The 19,243-nt window shown below is 37.3% G+C and overlaps 2 protein-coding genes across 9 annotated transcripts; one reads left to right on the top strand and one right to left on the bottom strand.

Annotated features, from left to right (window-relative positions):
- Positions 1-2,571: 2,571 nt before the first annotated feature.
- LOC113356177 (phosphoribosylaminoimidazole carboxylase, chloroplastic-like) lies at positions 2,572-7,108 on the top strand. Of its 2 annotated transcripts, XM_026599228.1 has the most exons (3): positions 2,572-2,818; positions 3,995-4,097; positions 4,832-7,108. In XM_026599228.1, the coding sequence occupies exon 3, from the start codon at positions 4,873-4,875 to the stop codon at positions 6,796-6,798; it is 1,926 nt and encodes a 641-aa protein (XP_026455013.1). In that variant the 5' UTR covers positions 2,572-2,818; positions 3,995-4,097; positions 4,832-4,872; the 3' UTR covers positions 6,799-7,108. The 2 variants fall into 2 exon arrangements, with proteins under 2 accessions (XP_026455013.1, XP_026455012.1); XM_026599227.1 differs by lacking the exon at positions 3,995-4,097 and having other exon boundaries at positions 2,574-2,818.
- A 3,042-nt stretch (positions 7,109-10,150) lies between these two features.
- Positions 10,151-15,585, bottom strand: LOC113356175. 7 transcript variants are annotated; one of them, XM_026599222.1, is made up of 10 exons: positions 15,329-15,585; positions 14,148-14,239; positions 13,626-13,773; positions 12,795-12,926; positions 12,506-12,655; positions 11,425-12,385; positions 11,186-11,250; positions 11,054-11,089; positions 10,840-10,970; positions 10,151-10,713 (listed from the first exon to the last, which is right to left on the bottom strand). In XM_026599222.1, the coding sequence occupies exons 1-10, from the start codon at positions 15,437-15,439 to the stop codon at positions 10,560-10,562; spliced, it is 1,980 nt and encodes a 659-aa protein (XP_026455007.1). In that variant the 5' UTR covers positions 15,440-15,585; the 3' UTR covers positions 10,151-10,559. The 7 variants fall into 7 exon arrangements, with proteins under 7 accessions (XP_026455007.1, XP_026455008.1, XP_026455005.1 ...); XM_026599223.1 differs by having other exon boundaries at positions 11,186-11,247; XM_026599220.1 differs by having other exon boundaries at positions 11,186-12,385.
- Positions 15,586-19,243: the final 3,658 nt, after the last annotated feature.

Below are 19,243 nucleotides of genomic sequence, written 5' to 3'. Positions count from 1 at the left end.
AACATTCATAGACATTAACATACCAAGAACTCCAATTTTTCCCCTCACGAAAAAGAAACCACCAAAATCCCTAAAATTCCTTTCTGTAATTGATAAACCAAAAACTTCAAATCGTCAACAGTAGTGGCAGCGAAAGATTGATTATACAACAACAAAATTCGTTCAAGAAATCAAACAAAATCGGTAAGAGAAGGGAGAGGATTTTTTTGGTGAGAAAGATTTGGGTTTTAGGGTAATGAAGAGTAATAATGAGTGATGAGCAGAAGATGAGATTGGTGGTGGTGATCTAGTGGTGGGTTTTGAAGAATCGAAGGAAGAAACAGCTTCAGAAGGGTTACGATTGAGAAGACAATACATCCTTAACCAGAAATTTCAATAATCCAATGTTAAAAAACCTAATTTGGAAGTTAGAATTTCTATTCACAACGTATTCTGGTTTGTTTCACTACATAATCGAAGGGGATTATCCACCACTGTTAGAGTATTATCCAGATCATGGGACAGCTGAAAGAATTCGATTATTCTTTACCCCGTTTTTTGAAATGGTTTGGGGTTTTCTTCAGGGTTTTTGGGGTTTTCTTCAGGGGGCTTGGGGGTTTCTTCAGGTGATTTGGGGTCTTCTTGGTTGGGGACTTAATCAAATTCAAGCTGCATGTATTTTTATCCAGGTAACAATCTTCGATCCCATCAAGGCTTATACGAGTGATCGGCTGAAAAAGGTTACAGCTTTTCTAAAGGGGTTGCAATATTTCTTGATGATGGCTATTAAGTTTCTTTACCTGGTGAATGTCTTGGGTTGTGCATTCCACAGTTATGGGTTTGCTAAAGATGCGTTTAGTATAAAGAACTTCAATGATTGTGTTAATAATTTGATGCAATTAAGAGCATACGTCTATTCTTTCGTGCTGATGGCTTTATCGGTTTATGCCGTTTGGTGTAAGATAGTGACTAATGGAAATCCAATCTCTGATTTCCTAACTAAGAACCACTTAACCATAGCCATCTTGTTCTTTGTGTCTCATGAATATTCTGGATACCTAGTTGATATTTTAAGAATACCAATGCTCAAATTCGCAAGCTTTGCCTACGGATTGCTCATTTGCGAGCTTACGCTAGAAGATCCAGCTTTTAACTCGGGACTTCCACAAGCTGCATTAGTAGCCTTCATCCAAGTCTTTGTTTGGATTTGTGCTCAGAAAGGAAAGGATCTCGTTCTCATATTCAGTTGTGTGATCACTATTTTTGCCGCTCTTCTATCACTGGTATGCGTCCACTTTTCCAAATTAATATTTCCGGTTTCCCTATTCGTAGCATGCTTAAAAAGAGTAGAATTTGTAGTTGTAGTGAATAATTTGGTCTTGTCGTAGCTTTCTTGCTATCCTTTTGGTTAGACCATGGACGTGAAAGAGTCCATATCAGACTCATTAGTTCTTGCAGTAACCTGCAGTTCCTCTCACTTTTCTATCTAGTACTTGTGGCTAAGCCAACAATTACAACCATCTTATTCTTTCTCCAACTAAGTGGAAGTTATCGCTAGCAGCAAGTCAGCAAGCATTTGAGACCATAGCATACAGTTTTCAATTTTGTTTGCCATTTAGGGTCTGCAAATGATTGAAAGATCCTAGATAGCTTTCATAGATGCAGCGATCACATTTTTAGTGCCCATTTCTTTTTAACCGATTAACCGAGTTTGTAAGTTTGTATGATTAGTTTATCGAACTAGTTTATAGTCCTACGTGCTATAATCTTACATCATACAGTGGCGTGGTTCTTGTTCTATCAAAAAAATAAATAAATAATAGTTCGTAATTGTGGCTTGTCATAATATCTGTACATTATTTGGGTCATGGGAAATTGGAATTGAACTGATTGAGAGTCCTTTCACTTGCAGATCTTGAGACTCATCTCTGATGGCAATGTAGACAATGACGGTCATGCTGGCGACCAACCTGTTTAGTTCTTTCATGAATAAGGAAAGAGGCCTCTCAACGAAATGTTCGTTGCTCTTCTTCTTGTCTTGAAAACTGGTAAAAAAATGTACATGACATATAGTTAGTGATGTTACTGAAGCTGAAAATTGTTCCAAGGTTCATTTAAAATTGTCCATTCTATTATGATTTGGAAGATTTCTTGTTTGAAGAAGTTGAGAAACAAGAAGGAAGAACTTGGTTCATGATTCATGGTCCTGCGACGATTTTTGAATGTTCTGTGTATAGTTTGATGATGGATTATGTAACAAAAAAATTTCAATCAATTTTGTAGTCAATGTAAATGCCTTCTCTTGTTCCATAAGATTCCACAATCAATTTTCACTGTTGGTTTGATTGCAATTCCAACCATCCTTGGTATGTAATATGGAAATTCTAGGACATGACCATGGCGTATTACATTGTTATATAAAAGTCGGTAGTGTTTCCATTTCTGGTTCGTGCCAGATCATTTAAATGGAATTTAAGATAAAGTTTGTTTCAGTATGGTCAGAACTCATTAAATGGAATTTCCACTGCTTAAGAGTTGAGTTTCAACTTAGCAGCAGGTTGATAGTTATGGAAGAATCCCATGTAATTCCCCAGATTGGATGCGGATGCCAAAACTTAATTTCCCTAATTGATTGCGGATTGGCTGCTTAGGCCTATGAAGTAGCTTGGTGTTGGCCGCAATAGGTTATTACAAGGAGTTCTAATATTTCAACCCAACTTCCTCTCTCTTCTTTCCCGTTTTCTTTTCTTTTTTTCTTTTTTTTTTTTTAAACTTCTTCTCCTTTCTCTGAACTGCTTAAGGCGAAGTTGCATTCAAGGTTATCACCAAGTCTTTTGAGGTAATATTTCTGTTCATATTAATTTTGATTCAGAGTAGTTAGGATTCCATTTGCTTGCAGTAAGGCTACACTTCGGGTTTTACAATCAGAAATAGTAGTCTTGTAGTTGTATGGTTTTTCAGTGAAATTAGGGTTAGGGTTATAGTTAATGAAGTTGTTTACTGAGTACTGCTATGTAAAATTTTGTTGAAAGAGTGAAAATCGTTTATGTTGAGGTGTTATGTGATTTCAAGTGTTTATTGGGTATATCCATATTATCACAGTTGGCCTGTTATGTTTATTAGAGCTTAGTAGATATGTGATTGTCGTAAAATTATACGGTGGGTCAGCAGTATTTGGATTTTGGTTTGGTGCAAAAGGGGTCTGCTGTTTAGTTTGATTCCTTTCTACATATGGTAGGTGTATTGCAGTTCCATGCTTTTGTGACTGTATGAGTGCGCTGATGATATGTATCATTCCCATATTATGTTATTTTTTGAGATGGTCCTACTCGCTGAGTCTATAAGATGACCCTCCCACTATCTCTATCCTTAGATGGCTTTAATCAATTTTCTTTTAAATCTCTTCTCCACATTTGTAGATACTTGTAAATAAAATGTGTTTAATCGTTTTAGTTCCAGGGGAACACTGTAATTCTGAAATTGTTATTCACAGATTGCCACATGTCTGAATCATTCTTAAGTAACATGGTAAGAAAGCTTGAAAAATGTGCACATCCTGAATTTTAGTGTCCGTTATTTTGTTGACTGTTAGTTTGTTAAATGAGTAACTAGTACTTGTTAGACATTCAACCTTGGGTAAGTACAGTGTCACTAACAGTATGCCATGATAGAACAATTTTTTCTAAGTTATTTTTGGACATTGAATCTCTAAGTTCAGCATCATAATATGAACAAATTTTTTTGTTATCTGCATTGGCTATATGAGCATCAAGCACGAATTAAGTTTCCTGTGCCACCAATATACACTTGTAGAAATGAGAATATACGAGGTAGATTATTAGGATATGCAATGTTGTTTGCCTCATGGCTCATAAGCCTAACAATGACTCCAAAAGTCTTCAGACCTGAATGACATGGAAATCGCGTTGATATGTCGCACTAAAGTTAGAATCAATTCTCATGGTATGAGTCTCTTATAAGTATATTCGTCGTTTGATGTTCTTTGCTGGTACAGTCTTGGATACAAGGAAGTTTTCAGCAAGGCGCATAGTGCAGCATTTTCGATATCTCCCAAGTTTTTGGCACTTCTAGCGAAAGAAATTAAAAAACTCCCTTTGGTATAATATCATCATCTTGCATGTTCTGGTTATCTTTTTACATATCGTGTTTGACTACTTGAATTAATCTTGATGTTTCACGGATAACTGTTTTGATTGGATTTGATTGTGGAACTGCTTTTTTAGTAGCACAGTAGCACATACAGAATTATATACAAACGATTACTACATTTGTATAAGTGTTGAGGTAGGTACTGCTAATGAGTCACGCCTAGTTCATTTATATGGAAAATGGTTTCTTAGATCTTAGTAATCTAAGGTGCTTTCGTTGGAGCTTGGAAATTGTAAATTAGGTAATGTTGGAAAATGGTATGGATGCTTGACTATATTTGACTGTTGCTTATGGAGAACAATAGGAGTACATGCTATTAGTCCTAGTTTGCTATATTTCGTTATGGCCGATGTTGGTGTGCAACTGATTTAATATACAGAAAAAAGGAACAAACTAAGAAAGGGTAAATGGGGTAAAGAGTTGCTCTCTTACCATGGGTAGTTTCTTATGTTTTGAGAACTGTCTTTTTGATCCTGTATAGAGCAAAACAATTTTCTGTAGAGCGTCGGCTAACTTTTTTGTCATGAAATTTGTATTCAGTTCTTGTGTATCCAGTCTTTTGAATTTGTTTGAAAATTGTTTTATTGAGCCTGATGAACTAGGGTTTCAGTATTTCTAAATTTTGTTTTGTTTAGTTAGAGGTTCGATTGTTGCTTACTTAAGTAATTCTTTGTGTATTAAGGTTATAAATTGGGGGAAGATTGATCCGTCAAGGGTCAAAGAATGCTTCTTCGGTGTCCTTTTGTCACATCCTGTGGTGACCGGCGTTATTTATTATCTGGCTTAGATTCTAAAACTCATCATACAGCAACCTTAGAAATTCAAGTTTTAGGCGTTGCGATGAAGAGTTTTAAGAGTGGAAATGGAGCTTCATCTGTTCAGCTCAAGAACCACATCACGTGTTGTCGATCATCCAAAGAGGATTCATCTAGTTCAGTCAGACAGGACGAGATATCTGTACATGGAGTGTCTAACAAAGTTGTTGGTGTCTTGGGAGGAGGGCAATTGGGTCAGATGTTATGTCAGGCAGCTTCACAGATGGGTATCAAAGTAATGGTTTCGGATCCGCTCGAGAACTGTCCAGCAAGTGCTCTTGCGTACGGCCATGTAGTTGGAAGATTTGATGATAGTGCTGCAGTTGAAGAATTTGCAAAGAGGTGCGGAGTATTGACTTTTGAAATTGAACATGTTGATGTTGCTGCACTAGAAAAGCTTGAGCAAGAAGGGGTAGATTGCCAGCCTAAAGCCTCGACAATTCGAATAATTCAAGATAAATACCTTCAGAAAATACACTTTTCTCAGCACGGGATTCCAATGCCTGAATTTAGGGAGATAAATGACGAAGAAAGTGCAAGGGAAGCTGGGGACTCATTTGGGTATCCTCTTATGATCAAGAGCAAAAGGTTAGCCTATGATGGCCGTGGAAATGCTGTTGCTCATACCAAAGAGGATCTTTCTTCTTGTGTAGCTGCTCTTGGAGGATATGGTCACGGTTTATATGTCGAGAAGTGGGCGCCATTCGTGGCGGAGCTGGCTGTCATTGTTGCAAGGGGAAGGGATGGTTCCCTTTCATGCTATCCTGTGATTGAAACCATTCACAAGGATAACATTTGTCACATAGTCAAGGCACCTGCAGAAATACCATGGAAGATCAAGGAACTTGCTACTGATGTTGCGCAAAGAGCTGTCAGGTCATTAGATGGAGCTGGTGTCTTTGCGGTCGAGTTGTTTCTGACCAAAGATGAGCAGATTTTGCTCAACGAAGTTGCTCCCAGACCTCACAATAGTGGGCATCAAACAATAGAATCTTGCTATACTTCACAATATGAGCAGCATTTACGAGCTGTTCTTGGTCTTCCACTCGGTGACTCTTCAATGAAGATCCCAGCTGCTATCATGTACAATCTACTTGGTGAAGAGGAGGGTGAACAAGGGTTTGCTTTAGCTCATCAACTAATTGGAAGAGCGTTGAATGTTCCCGGAGCTTCTGTTCACTGGTATAACAAGCCAGAAATACGAAAGCAGCGCAAGATGGGTCACATTACAATTGTTGGCCCCTCCATGGTCAATGTGGAAAATAAACTGAAGTCCTTGCTAAGTAAAGAAGATAAAATTTCAGATGGTCTGAGCCAAGCTACCCCTCTTGTTGGAATTATAATGGGTTCTGATTCAGATCTTCCTATCATGAAGGAGGCGGCCAAGGTGTTGGACATATTTGGCGTGCCTTATGAGGTACGAATAGTTTCAGCACACCGGACCCCCGAACTGATGAATGTTTATGCTAAATCAGCTCATAAACGAGGCATTCAAGTTATAATTGCTGGTGCTGGTGGTGCAGCACACTTGCCAGGTATGGTGGCATCAGAAACTCCCCTACCTGTTGTAGCTGTTCCTATACGCGGCTCTCAGTTAGGGGGGCTCGACTCTGTCTTATCTATGCTCCAGATGCCAAGAGGTATTCCAACAGCTACGGTTGGTATAAATAACGCAGAAAATGCAGCTTTGCTTGCTGTGAGGACACTGGCGATTTTATATCCTGAAATGCAGGCTAGAATGATCCAATATCAGCAAGACATGACGGATGATGTCCTGAGGAAAGGAGACAAGTTAATGGACCTTGGTTGGGAAGGATATTTGGATTCTAGATAAGCTTATGTGAACATTAAAGTCTTCAATATAATTAGTCTTCATCCGTCAAGCTTTATCTTCCTGCTATGAAATGCAAAAATTACTACTTTCTCGTCTTCTGCCTTTGTAATCCTGTTGACTTCGAGTGTTATAAGCATTCTTTTACTGATTGCGCTTTCACCAAGGCCATATATGGTTTGGTCTGGGTGTTGGTTTCCCTCCCTGTAATGAATTATTCTTAAAATGGGGTCACTCCCGGTTTGGACTTTGGAGATCCTTGGGTTAGCTGGACTGGAACCCTCTTGATCTTATTAACCAGATTAGAAAAACAGATGATTCCTTGAGGATTATGCTTTCTTTCTCTGGTTTTCAAGTTTCATTTCAGGTGGGCAGGCTGCAGCAACATTCTACCAACTTTGGCCTATTCTGGTGGAGGTGCATAATGCAAATACTATCTCCAGGCTCAGACAAAAATTGTCCCTGGCCTGGGGACAAGTGTCAACTGGTTAAGCACACATGTTGTAAGGAGTCCACCAATATATGAGCAGGTTGATGTTCTTGAGATAAAATAGGATAAAAGATTTGTCCTCAGAACCAAACTTATTAGGGTTGGTGCCCTAAAAGTTCCCTTTATAATACTTGAGACACAGATTTCCAGCTCCAGAAACATCCACCGCAGTTTTGGTTTTGCAAATCAAAAATGGACATGGAAAACGAGAAGATCAACAACCATCAAGAAGTAAAAGGTACTGAAAATCTTAAAAACCATCTTTCTAGTAGTGATAATTCTATGGAAATGAAACCTCAAGTATCATTTGAAAGTAGCGCTATTAGTAAAGTTGATGAAGTCTCTGATACTAGTAAAGTTCTAGTTCTTGCTAATAGATATGGAAAAACCCCAGCTAGTGATAACTACATAATGTGTGATATACTAAGCAGAATTCCATCAAAGTTCCTCATGAGGTTCAAATCTGTATGTACACAGTGGAAATCTATGATCGAAACAGATTCCTACCTCATCCATTTACAGTATCGATTTCAGAGTCGTGAAAAAAGACCACTCTTGTTTATCAGCTCACCCCCACCATCAGAATCTGATGATGAACCCGAAAGAGTAGCAGGAACTATTGATTTCACAATGGTTTGTCCAACTGAGGTTCATAAATTAGAATTGGATCGACCTAATTTTGGTATACCTAAGCAGACTGTGGATGGTTTAGTGTGTATTACTTGTGCTCGTGAAGCTTTTAAGAGTTTTCTCCTTTACAATCCTTGCACCGGAGAGAGAACGCCATGGATCGAAACACCGAATGTCAATGAGAATATTGATGAAGAAAGAAGGCGTGAGGTTCATTGCATTGCATTTGGATATAGTCCAAGAACAAAGGAACACAAAGTCCTGTACATATCTACTATGAAGAAAAAAGGAGTAGGAAGAGGCCTATCTGTCTACTGTCCAAGCAGGCCTGGATGCACAGAGGAAGATAGAATCTTCTGCATTGGAAAATTTGAGGATGGTAAAGAATCCGCATGGTTTGATCATGCTTATGATTCAGAAGAAGTTGGAGCTGATGAAGAACAAGTCTGTGAAGTCTTCACTGTAGGTGAAAATACATGGAGAAGGATCGATGCAGTTCCACCTTACAGTTTACTAAGCAAGGTTTGTTATGTGGGTGAGATTGGCCAATACAACGAAGAAAGCAAATTTGTTTATGCGAGGGGTAAGATATACTGGCGGTTCCGATATACTCGCAAAGGTGAAGTGTTAATGGTGTTTGATGTCAGAACTGAGAAGTTTCAAGTCATTCCGATCCCGGGATATCTCACTGAAACCCCCTGGAAATATAGACTGTTGAATTATTGGAGATTGATGGTCATATAGCTGTATTGAATTTTACACCAGGTTGTCCCATTTCGCTGTGGATACTTGATCAAAATGATGGTAGCAACAATTGGTCAGAACACCTTGTGACTGGAATGGAAACTTAGATCTTTCTATTGAAGCTATTTCAGGTACAAATTTTATTATCCTGAAACGACAGATGCAAGAAACTACTCATCTTTACGAACGGGTCAAAAAATGTATAGTGCATTTACAGTCAATGAAATGTATGGACTCAATTATCAGCCTGGTGAATTAAGAGAGATTCTCACTCTAGTCGACAGCCTCGCACCAGTTTGCACAAAGCGCTGCAGCATGTTTTGAAGGAGACTAGGTGGCTGGTTGAGTCGAGGTAACTTGCATCTTTTCAGTGGGTAGTCGTAGGTATCTTGAGGTCATAGGTGTGCTGGAGTTTGTTTAGAGTACTGAGTATAAATTTGTACTAAGGGATAGAAGTATCATTTTGGGTTACTGATGATATCACATTCCTTTGAGGTATCATAAGTCATGACTATTACTTTGGGTTATGGGGTTTTACTTGGAGGTTATCCCTTGATGTTTAGAGATTATGTTCTGTGATGGTTCTCATTTTGCTATTTTGATCAGTGAAGCTTTTGCTCATTTTTCGGTAGTGTAGGTGTCCCTTTCAAGCTGGGCTATGGATTTAGTTAGTGGCTTGGTCCTGTTTCTGCTTGTTGCTAGCTTAAACTTCCTGGAGTCCTGTAATTTCTATCTTTCTTCTAGTATGTCATAGTTAATGAGAACTTGATATATCATCTCCTTTGACTAGATTTTGTAAAATCTCCAATGGAATGCATGTCTCTGATATTGTGAAGACCCAAGTTATAATCTTTTTAGTTGTGGTAGATTTGAAGAGATTGTAGTAAAGGTTAAAGATAAAAGGACATAGATTTCAATCATTTTATAAACTGCATCTAGAAAACATACCAACCTCCAGAAGATAAATCCATGGTGCAATTGCTTGCATGCATTTCTCTACGTGTCTCTCCGCCTATATGATGAAATGCATGCAGGCAATAGCACTATGGATTGATTGGTAAAGACCTCTGTAGCCATTATCTCATATGGCTGGCTTTGCAAACGTAAAAAACCCACATTAACTTTCTGGGTGAGATATGATAGAGTGAAAATATGAGGTATTTATAGGCGAAATAGGCTTGGGAATTGAGATCTCACATTCATTGCTTTCCACTGCAAACATATATGTTCCGAATTTGTCTCAATTGTTATAATATGTTACTCTGAATGTAGACTCAAAACAGTTTGATGGGAGAATCTTGTTATCATTGCTATGATATCTTGCAAATTTTATTGATTTAAGAATCCTCATAATGATTTCATTTTTTTTTTTAAATGAGTTGGGGGTCATTAGTCAATAAACATACTCATTCTGAACTTAAGAAGAACAAAAACCAGCGCGGTATCTTTCCATGAGAAGAACAAAAACCAGCAAGTGTTTCTCAAACGTAGTTGCTCAAATCAAAAGTTTCCAAGAAAGAAACAGAATTCACAAGTACTTAATGTTCTTGCAGTGAGATCAGGGTTCCCCAGTTCTGGCATTACATTAAGATAAGTGAATTACGTTACATGGTACAATAATCTAACAATAAAAAATACGAATTACGAATTGTACTCAAAACCAATGATATACAACGCTAGAAGCTAGTCGAGCAAACCTTGTTACCAGTTCTACCTCTAATCAATTCCGAAGCACAAGTTCAATTCTTCACCTGGCATCTGGAAGTTTCTGCTTTTGAATGTTCAATTAACTAAGAATTTTGAACATACTTCGTAGTACCTAAAGTAACTAAAACTGTACTCTGTACCTGCAAGTCTACATTTGTTCTACCTTCCTGTTTATAATTTCTGATCTCTAACACTAAAATTTAAATTTTCCGCCAGGGTAAACTCTATCTAGTCGGTTACCATGTTGTTTGTTTTGTCTGGAACTGGAAGCTTCTCCAGGACCTGGTTTATTAATCTGTACAGAAGGTACAAGTGTTTCTTTAATCTTCTCTTTACCATCCTTTCTCCTGTAATAATTACAAAAAGAAAAGAGAATGAGCAAAAGAAAAACAGAAGAATTCAAATTTTGCACGAAACTAAGTCGAGTAAACAACTGGTGATCTCCGCAAGAAAAAAGATGGACAAGAACTCACCTGAGTTGAAATAAGAGAAACACACCAAGTAGTGTAACTCCCCCAGCAACTGATTTCAGTATCACAGCCTTGCGCTGCTTACTCTTTGGTTGTTCCACATGTTTCTCGATCTTCAGATTTTCTATGTCCTCCTAAATTGCAACAATAATGTTAATTTCACATTAAGGGATAAGAGAAAAAAGAACAAACCAAATGGTTTAAACGCATTACTTACACATCGGGGAAAAAGAATAACAAGAAGAGATTCCAACTTCAAAATTCGGAAAAATCCAAGCAAGTTAGATCCATTAACCACCTCGCTATACAAAATATGAAATAAAAGTGAAAGAGTTCATCAACTATTCACCTTGCCAATAGTGTCCGTGGTATAGACGACATCCTTGTCCTGACTTGTGGCAGCTTTTGGACCTACTAGAAAGATTTTTTCATCAACAAGATGTTGATCATTATTATCTTTGTGAACACTAGTTGCTGGTGTTTCATAAAGATCATTCACTGGTCTCAGTGAACTAGGGCTTAAAGGAACATCATAATTATGATGCACAACAAGTTTATCTACATAAAGAATGTTGGGAGTCCGTGTACCATCACAATCATCAGGATCAGCATCAGACCCTTCTAGACAACATGGAGAATCAGAAGGAGATGTCAGCACTCCAATATCCCACTTGGAACTTCTCAATTTATCAATGTCCTGAGCTGCCAAGCTACTCGGTTCATGCATTTGTGGGAAATACCCGTCATTACCACCATGAAGATCTGCTTCGTCATTTCTGTTATAGATAATTCCTGCTATATCACTCATTGGGACAGAGAAGGATTTTTCATCTGGTACAATAGAGTTTTGAGTTTTCCCAAAGTCCGGTCCCGTTTCAGCGCCTGCTAGGTGTTTGCAGGCAGACCCCACATCCTCGTAACCAATCATCTCCAAAGGTTCATAGTCACTCACAGAACAAGCATCCATCAAACCAGAGTCCATAATTTGAAGCTGTGGGATATGTCTATTGAAACTGTCATCTTCTGCTTCAAACGGATCTTCATAATCTATTGTTCCCACTGTACCAGAGATAGAGTTCCCACTGTAGGTAGAAGATGCTTCAAAATCTTCTATTTCCTCGGAAAAACTTCTTATAAGCTCGCATCTTGAATCCCTATCTACTGAGTTAGAGCCGAGAGAATTTGTATGCCGCTGTAAATTAAATGGCAACGTGTTTCCACCCTCATGACTAACAAAATCCGCATTACCCGATTCAAAACCAAGATAATCTCTTTCCGATGTATAATCTCTCAAAGTTTTCGCTCTTGGCGGGTAATTACTTTCTGGGTGCTGCTCATGATGTGAGCCGTTCATCACAGATATACTCATTGACTGACATGCACCACTTTCACGTTCCACTTCACCCTGAGCTTCCACCACAGGTGTACTCTGCGTCAAAACACTTGAAACAGGGCTATCAGACCCAAATGCATTATAATTACTTTCTGCATCATCAGACTCTTCCGAATATGAATCATGCTGTTTGACACAGTCGGCAACCCAGTTTTTCTACAGACAAAAAAAGACAAGAGATGAGAATCAAAACTGGTGAGATTTGACACAAAGAACTCTATCTCCAACTTGAAGTTGATATGCAAATTATTACAGATTATAGACCTGATGTCTCACCTGACAGTACTTTGGTCTTGTATCCAAGCCTGAATCTGAATCAGCAGAGGTCAAAATTCTATATTGTGCTTTCTCCAAGCTTCTGCGGATGCCTTTCACCATATCCGTTGGCATGGCTATTGTATAGGTGACAACATCAAAATCTGGTACCTAACCAAAAAAATATACGCAATCCCGTTCCCCTTAGATTCTCATTAAGTTAATATTAACCGTACTTGAGTAACAGAACATGTAATTAGAAAATACATAAAGGTAAAAGCTTATGGGATATGTATGTCCCATGTCTTACATTTAAGCCTCTCAACCTGGCTTTCTTTGAAAGGGAACGAATGCACATGCAAACTCTTCGACTACCTTTCTTCTCGACGACGTCTGATGGGGAAAATAGATCGATCCCTGTCAATCCTAACATATTGCAGATCTGTAGATATGATAAAAGAAGAAAAAAGGTAAAAAAAAAAAATCAGAACCAGAACCAGAGAAGTTGAATTGAATAACAATCTCAGATATTGGAGAGACACTTTTCTTCCCATAGTTTAAGTAACTCAAACACTTGCATGTGAATTATATTAGCAAAGGCCACTGCTCTAAAGTGGTCCAAACTCCAAAGTTTTAGTATGAAATGGAAGGTCTGAACATGGGTGTCTCTAGATATATTTATGGTTCATGGAAAGAGGTACACCTTAAAATATGCAGTGGCTAGCAGTTAGAGGGTATCCGTAAATTTCTGGTGCAATCCATGAATCAACTGGATGCATATTTGTTTATCCTTTGAGATTAGTAAATTAGTATCTTGTTCTCTATTAACTCTCTATCAAACTTTCTGCTTTTTCTTTCCAATCGTGTTTTATTTGGCACTATCTTGAATCAGCTAATCTATAAGACGCAAATCATATATATCAACCCCATTCAATCTATATTTGGCAATGCAGTGAAGGATTCCCCAATCCGGATTTGACTACTCTTCATTGGACTATCTAACTTGACACCTTGTTTTCATACAGAATATTATGCTCAAGAGTGCTATCAATTGCAAAATAAGCCGTCTTTTAAGATTACCAACAATTTGCATTTCGGTTGGCTGAAAAAACAAGGCTACGAAATTTTTAACACCACCTACCTTCAAAAACGAGTCGACATTAGAATAACGCATGTATCTCCTACTTCTCTTTTCAGATTCAGCCTTTTCACCCATATAAGATTTTGAAGTTCTTAGATCCTTACACTTGGTCAAAAGCATTTTCCCAACTACACAGGAAACTTGAAACCTATACACAAGGCAAAATAAAAATCGAAGTTGTTACAAGTTCTTGAAATTTACAAAAGACGGATATTAATATGGTATTTGGTGTATTCAGATTCACGATTTGACTTGTGACTGAGGGACAAACTACGAACAAAGAGGGGGAAATATATATGTGATGGGTGAACAATAGCTTCAGTACATGTAGTTGTACTACAATGTTATTGAGGGCTAAACTTCGATCTCTACTTTAATTTTTTGTGGATACTAGCATTCCAGTATAAATTCACATTCAGAGAATAAAGCATGCTAAACTAAGTATAAAAGCAGCAGTGTACTGTGCAAAATTCATCCAATCTTGAACTAAAATGAAAATGAGAAATCAATATAAGTACATACAGCAATTTTCCATCGGCAAGTAAATCAGCAATAAGCACCTCCTCATTCAATCTAGTATGCAGTACTTCCCCGAGCCATATTCTTGTTTGAGTCTGCATCATGGTGAAGACCAAAATAATATGTCATACAGTGAATGTACAGTAAATCAATGTTGGGATTTTCTTACAAGATGTAGCTCAGTAACTAAGAACCACATTGATACGTTTCTTTGGACTCCAGTATCAGACTAACACATGACCCAAAGGCTAGATCACAAAAAAATGTTCCGTTCGACTAACTCCTGAGGGGGTTTCATTGAATTCAGAGTCTCAGATGTTATCCTAAAATGGCGGAATGCAACCAGCAACATTCTTTAGAAAAAAAAAATGGATCAAGTCAATTGAGATGCATCCCCTAACAACAAGCAGGCAATCATCCTTTCACTTCCACATGTATGCTTATACATATTAACATGTACACCGATGTACAAATGACAGCGGCCATCAGTGGCTTAATGATAAATATGACCACATAAGACAGAGAGAGGAAAAGGAAACAAATTCAATTCTTTGTATTTCAACACAACCCATAGAAAATGATTAAACACTTCAATGGCCACCCTTCTATTCGGAAAAGGTCTTTGGATGCCAATGCCATAGTGTACCTTAAAAACGAGCACCTCACAGGTAAAGGGGTCAATCTCTACTACAAAACCAAACCAAGACCTAAATTTGCAAAAATGATATGCACCAATACTATCACAATTATGTTTCATTAACACAGCCAACCCTAGCTAACATCATACTCATTGCCATCACATCTTACTAACAATTCGAGGTTTTCAGCTCCATTCACAACTACTGCATGTACAAATAACGGCAAGCCTGAGCCTGTGATATCCCCATTTTCATACCACACTAAACCAGCAAAAAGATCCCTCCTTTGCAATTTAGAACAAGCAAAAGAATACAATGCGAAAACCCACAAGACCCATTTCAATTCGGCATTAATAAGAACAACAGCAATTGGACAATCAAAGTTTATCACTGCAATTAAAGAGTTCCATACCAAAAAAATATGATTTTGTTCATACCCATTCTAGTATATCTCAATAAAGAAACAATCTTGAACCAAATAAATACTCATCAAGAAAATTCCCACATAAATAAAATGAAAAACCCAAACTGTATTATAAACAATACCTGCAAGAAGACATCATCCAGTTCACGAAAACTTGATTCAGTTGAAGAAGTAGAAGTAGAAGAGTCAACTGAGAATCTACGAAGCTCAGGTGACTCAATATCTCTACCCATTTATAAAGTGAGAATCAAATCCCACTCAAAAACAACTTTTTGATCTGCTGGCCCCCTTGAAAGAAAAAGAAGAAGAAGAATCAAAAGAGGGTTCGTAGTTGTTTCTTAGATCAGATTATGTTATTCTATTATTTCTATAAGGGTTTTTTTAAGGAAACTGTTCAGGGTGGGGACTGAAAGAGAATTTGCTTTTTGTGTTTATTTATGATTTAACTTTATCTGTGGTGGTCACATGTGGATCTTCTCTTTTTCAACTTTACTCAAGTCTTTAGATTTTCTCCTTCTGCTGCTACCTGTTTCAAGAAAACTGGTCCTTTCATTACATTTTATTTTTGTCTAAAATTAAAAATAAATCAAATTAAAAAAAATATATATATATCATTTTTTCTGAAACAGAGAGTTTTTGTTTTTGTTTTTATTTTTTTTTGCCTTTTATTATTATGTAACCCTATATTTTTATATCAATTTGTGATAAGATTCATTAGTAATTGTAGATTAGGATGCAAAAACAATCTAATATACACTTGCAAAAACAATTTAGCACAAATCAAAATATCAGGGTCGGCCCTGAGGGGAAGTCGACGAACGTTGACTTTGGGGCAGCAGCGATCAAGGGGCACAAAAAACGAATTGTGTAAGCGTCCACAATGGTACGATCATAACCAAAGATCAAAGACCAAAACAAACGATCAAATTTGAGAGTAGTCTGGAGTGTGACGTTAAGGCAGTGGAGTATATTTAGTCGAGCGGATGTATAATCTACGCTTGCATGTGGAGCGTTCGTATAATCTTCGTCCCGAAGAGGCGTAGATATAGTTTACGCTGGTTGTGGGGCGTTGGTAAAGAATACGCTCGTTGTGGGGCGTACATATAGTTAACGCTCGGAGAAGGGACGTAGGTATAATCTACGCCTGGTGTGGCGGACAGGTAAATCAACGCCTCATTCAGGCGTACGTATAATCAACGCCTCTCTCAGGCGTACGTATAATCAACGCCTCATCCAGGCGGACGTATAATCAACGCCTCTCTCAGGCGTACGTATAATCAACGCCTCATTCAGGCGGACGTATAATCAACGCCTCATTCAGGCGAACGTATAATCAACGCCTCTTGTCAGGCGTACGTATAGTGTTCGACTTGTATTAACACACGTATCGAGCACGTGTGGCATTAAAGCCCAGACAAAGAGAAACCACCACGTATAGCCCACGTGTTCACTTGGCCTTTACCCTAATCTTCTTTCTTTTCTTCTTTTCTTTTCTACCTCCTCTTTGTTTCTACCGCCCACAAACACAACTTCTAAACCAACACATCACAGTAACTAGCAGGAAAAGAGAAAAAAAAACGAGATACTTGATGAATCCCGGTTACAAAAGAGGTATGTTTCTTTTTTCTTAATCACGTTTGTTTTATCCATATTGTTATATAATTTATTTAGGGTTTTATTTGTTAAAATTAGTTTATATAAAATTGGGTTTTAACGAACAAATATGAATATGAAATTGATTAAATATAATTGGGTATGTGTGTTTTATGATTTTAGAGATTAATATGTATGTGAAAAAAACCATATTTGCTGCTTATGTAAATTTGGTTAAAAGAAATTTTAAAATAGTTATTGAAGATCTAATTTGTGGGTGGAATAGATTTAAAATTTTTGGCTACTGTAAAAATTGGTAGTTATGTAGATTATGTGTGTTATATATGTAGAAGAGATGATTTGTACATATGTGAATATGGTTAAAAATAATTGAATTTGTATTGTTTTTTATTGAATTTTGAGGTGATTAATTTTAGTTGTTTTTTGGCTTATTTTTGATGTTCATGTGAATTAGGCTAAAAGATTTTATGAAATTTTGTCAAATATGTACAACACTTAATTTGTGGGTTATATAGATTAATATGTGTTTTTACAATTCACGTGGTTATGCCAAAAATTGTAGTTATGTAAATTTTGTGTGTTACATATGTAGAAGATCTAATTTATATGTATGGAATTGATTTTTTAGTGATTTTTATGGAATCTTGAAGCGATTAAATTGGGTTGTGGAATCTTGTAATGATTTTCGAAATGCATTGGTGACGATTTAATTTGTGTTCGTAGAATTATAGAATTTGGAATTGATATAGTTTGTGTTAAGGATTTATAGTATTTGGAATATAAATGGTGATGGACTAATAAAAATATGAAATAATGAGGGTTGGTCTTTTAATAATGTAATTGCATCTATCTTGTGTGTGCATAGATGTTGAACAAATTCACAGCGCGGTTCAATGGTCGCATGAAGACGAACAAGAAACAAAAATTTGTAGCCGAAGAGGATTATAACTTAATCACTACTGATAAAATTAAGGAGGTTGATATTCCCCGGTTAGGGAGGTTTCCTATACTGCAAGATGATAAACCGCACGCTACTATGGACATCACATTTACAGGGGAGCACAAATTGAAGTATCAACATCGTGGATCTCTGGCATCGGTAATTCATCACTATCAAACTATTTCACAACACTGTCCTAGAGATAAATATATTATTGAAAAAGCGGGATGGCAAAATTTACTGAACATACAATGTAGCGAAACCAACCATTCAATGGTTGATTATATTGCTGAGCGGTTTTGGGATACAACAAACGCTTTTCACTTCCCATTTGGTGAGATGGAATTCACCCCCTAGATTGGCTTATGTTGACTGGACTGAGTATCGGTGATGGGCCTGATGTTCCTTATGATTCGGGGAAGTACCAATTTGAACATATTCGTGAGCATATCTTTCCGGATATCCAAGATGTCACGTTCAGTCCAAAAGCACCGTCGTGGGTTTCAAATTCAATTACAATTAAATATAAGGTCATATTTCTTCGAAGACAAGTTGGTTGCGGATGAAAATGATATCACCCTTGCTCATAGAGTAGCAATTGCCTTTTTCATGTATGTTTTGGGACATTTTTTCTTTTCTAATGCAAAGACCTATATTGATGCTGGATGGTTAGCTGCTTTTGAAAATCTTGATGTAGTATCCACGTATGACTGGGGTGGTGCCACGTTTTCGAAATTGTATGCGGCACTCCGTTTATCTGGGAGGAGACAGAAGGCACTATGTGGTCCATTCTAAGTATTAGAGGTATTCATTTAATCTAGTTATTTCTCCTTTCATTGTTTATTTTGTTGCTAAGTTATTAAATTGGCTAATTATTTTGATGGAGTGGTTTTGGGGGTATGAATACCTGGGCATATGTCGACCAGAAATCCCAGAGGCGAGTACAGAACAAAAATGGCCTGTATCTTCTAAATGGAATGTACCGAAGAATACAAATGATATTTTTCGTTGTAGGGATTTACTGAGTAAGCTTACTGCTGAACAAGTGACATGGCGCCCATGGGAATCATACAGAGAAGTTCTTGCATCTGATATGGGATGCACGGCTACGCGGCTATCAGACTCGAGATATATATTTTCTTACATGGGCATTGTGAGTTAATAATTAAATTTTATTCAATAATTGTTGTTAAATGCCAATTACCTTTTTTTTTCATGGTTTTGTTTCTATATAACATACTTACTAAATTCTTATTCCATTTCTAACTGTACAACACAATATGTATCTTTGTGAAAGGTGTTAGAGGCAAAACCATTGTAATTTCGATGTTCCTATAAGACTACACACAGTTATAGGGGATATCGACAATATTCAAGCTGAACGCCTAAAAAAAGAAGGTTTGGTCGATGCAACAGAGATAGTGCAAGTTGTTAAAGATTATGATATATATATTTACAATACTGGAGAATGGTAACCAGCTAC

The sequence above is a fragment of the Papaver somniferum genome, chromosome 3 (genome assembly GCF_003573695.1).
Source record: "Papaver somniferum cultivar HN1 chromosome 3, ASM357369v1, whole genome shotgun sequence".
In the NCBI taxonomy this organism is placed as follows: domain Eukaryota; kingdom Viridiplantae; phylum Streptophyta; class Magnoliopsida; order Ranunculales; family Papaveraceae; genus Papaver; species Papaver somniferum.
The sequence above is the reverse complement of the archived record's forward strand: the minus strand, read 5'-3'. Positions and strand labels throughout refer to the sequence as shown.

Excerpts from the sequence above, each read along its gene's own strand:
- LOC113356177 (XM_026599228.1), top strand. The coding sequence starts at position 4,873 with ATGCTTCTTCGGTGTCCTTTTGTCACATCCTGTGGTGACCGGCGTTAT.
- LOC113356175 (XM_026599220.1), bottom strand. The coding sequence starts at position 15,439 with ATGGGTAGAGATATTGAGTCACCTGAGCTTCGTAGATTCTCAGTTGAC. Across the intron at positions 12,927-13,625 it reads ATGTCGACTCGTTTTTGAAG|ATCTGCAATATGTTAGGATT; the intron begins GTAGGTGGTGTT and ends TCATATCTACAG. Across the intron at positions 11,090-11,185 it reads CCACGGACACTATTGGCAAG|TTGGAATCTCTTCTTGTTAT; the intron begins GTGAATAGTTGA and ends CGAATTTTGAAG.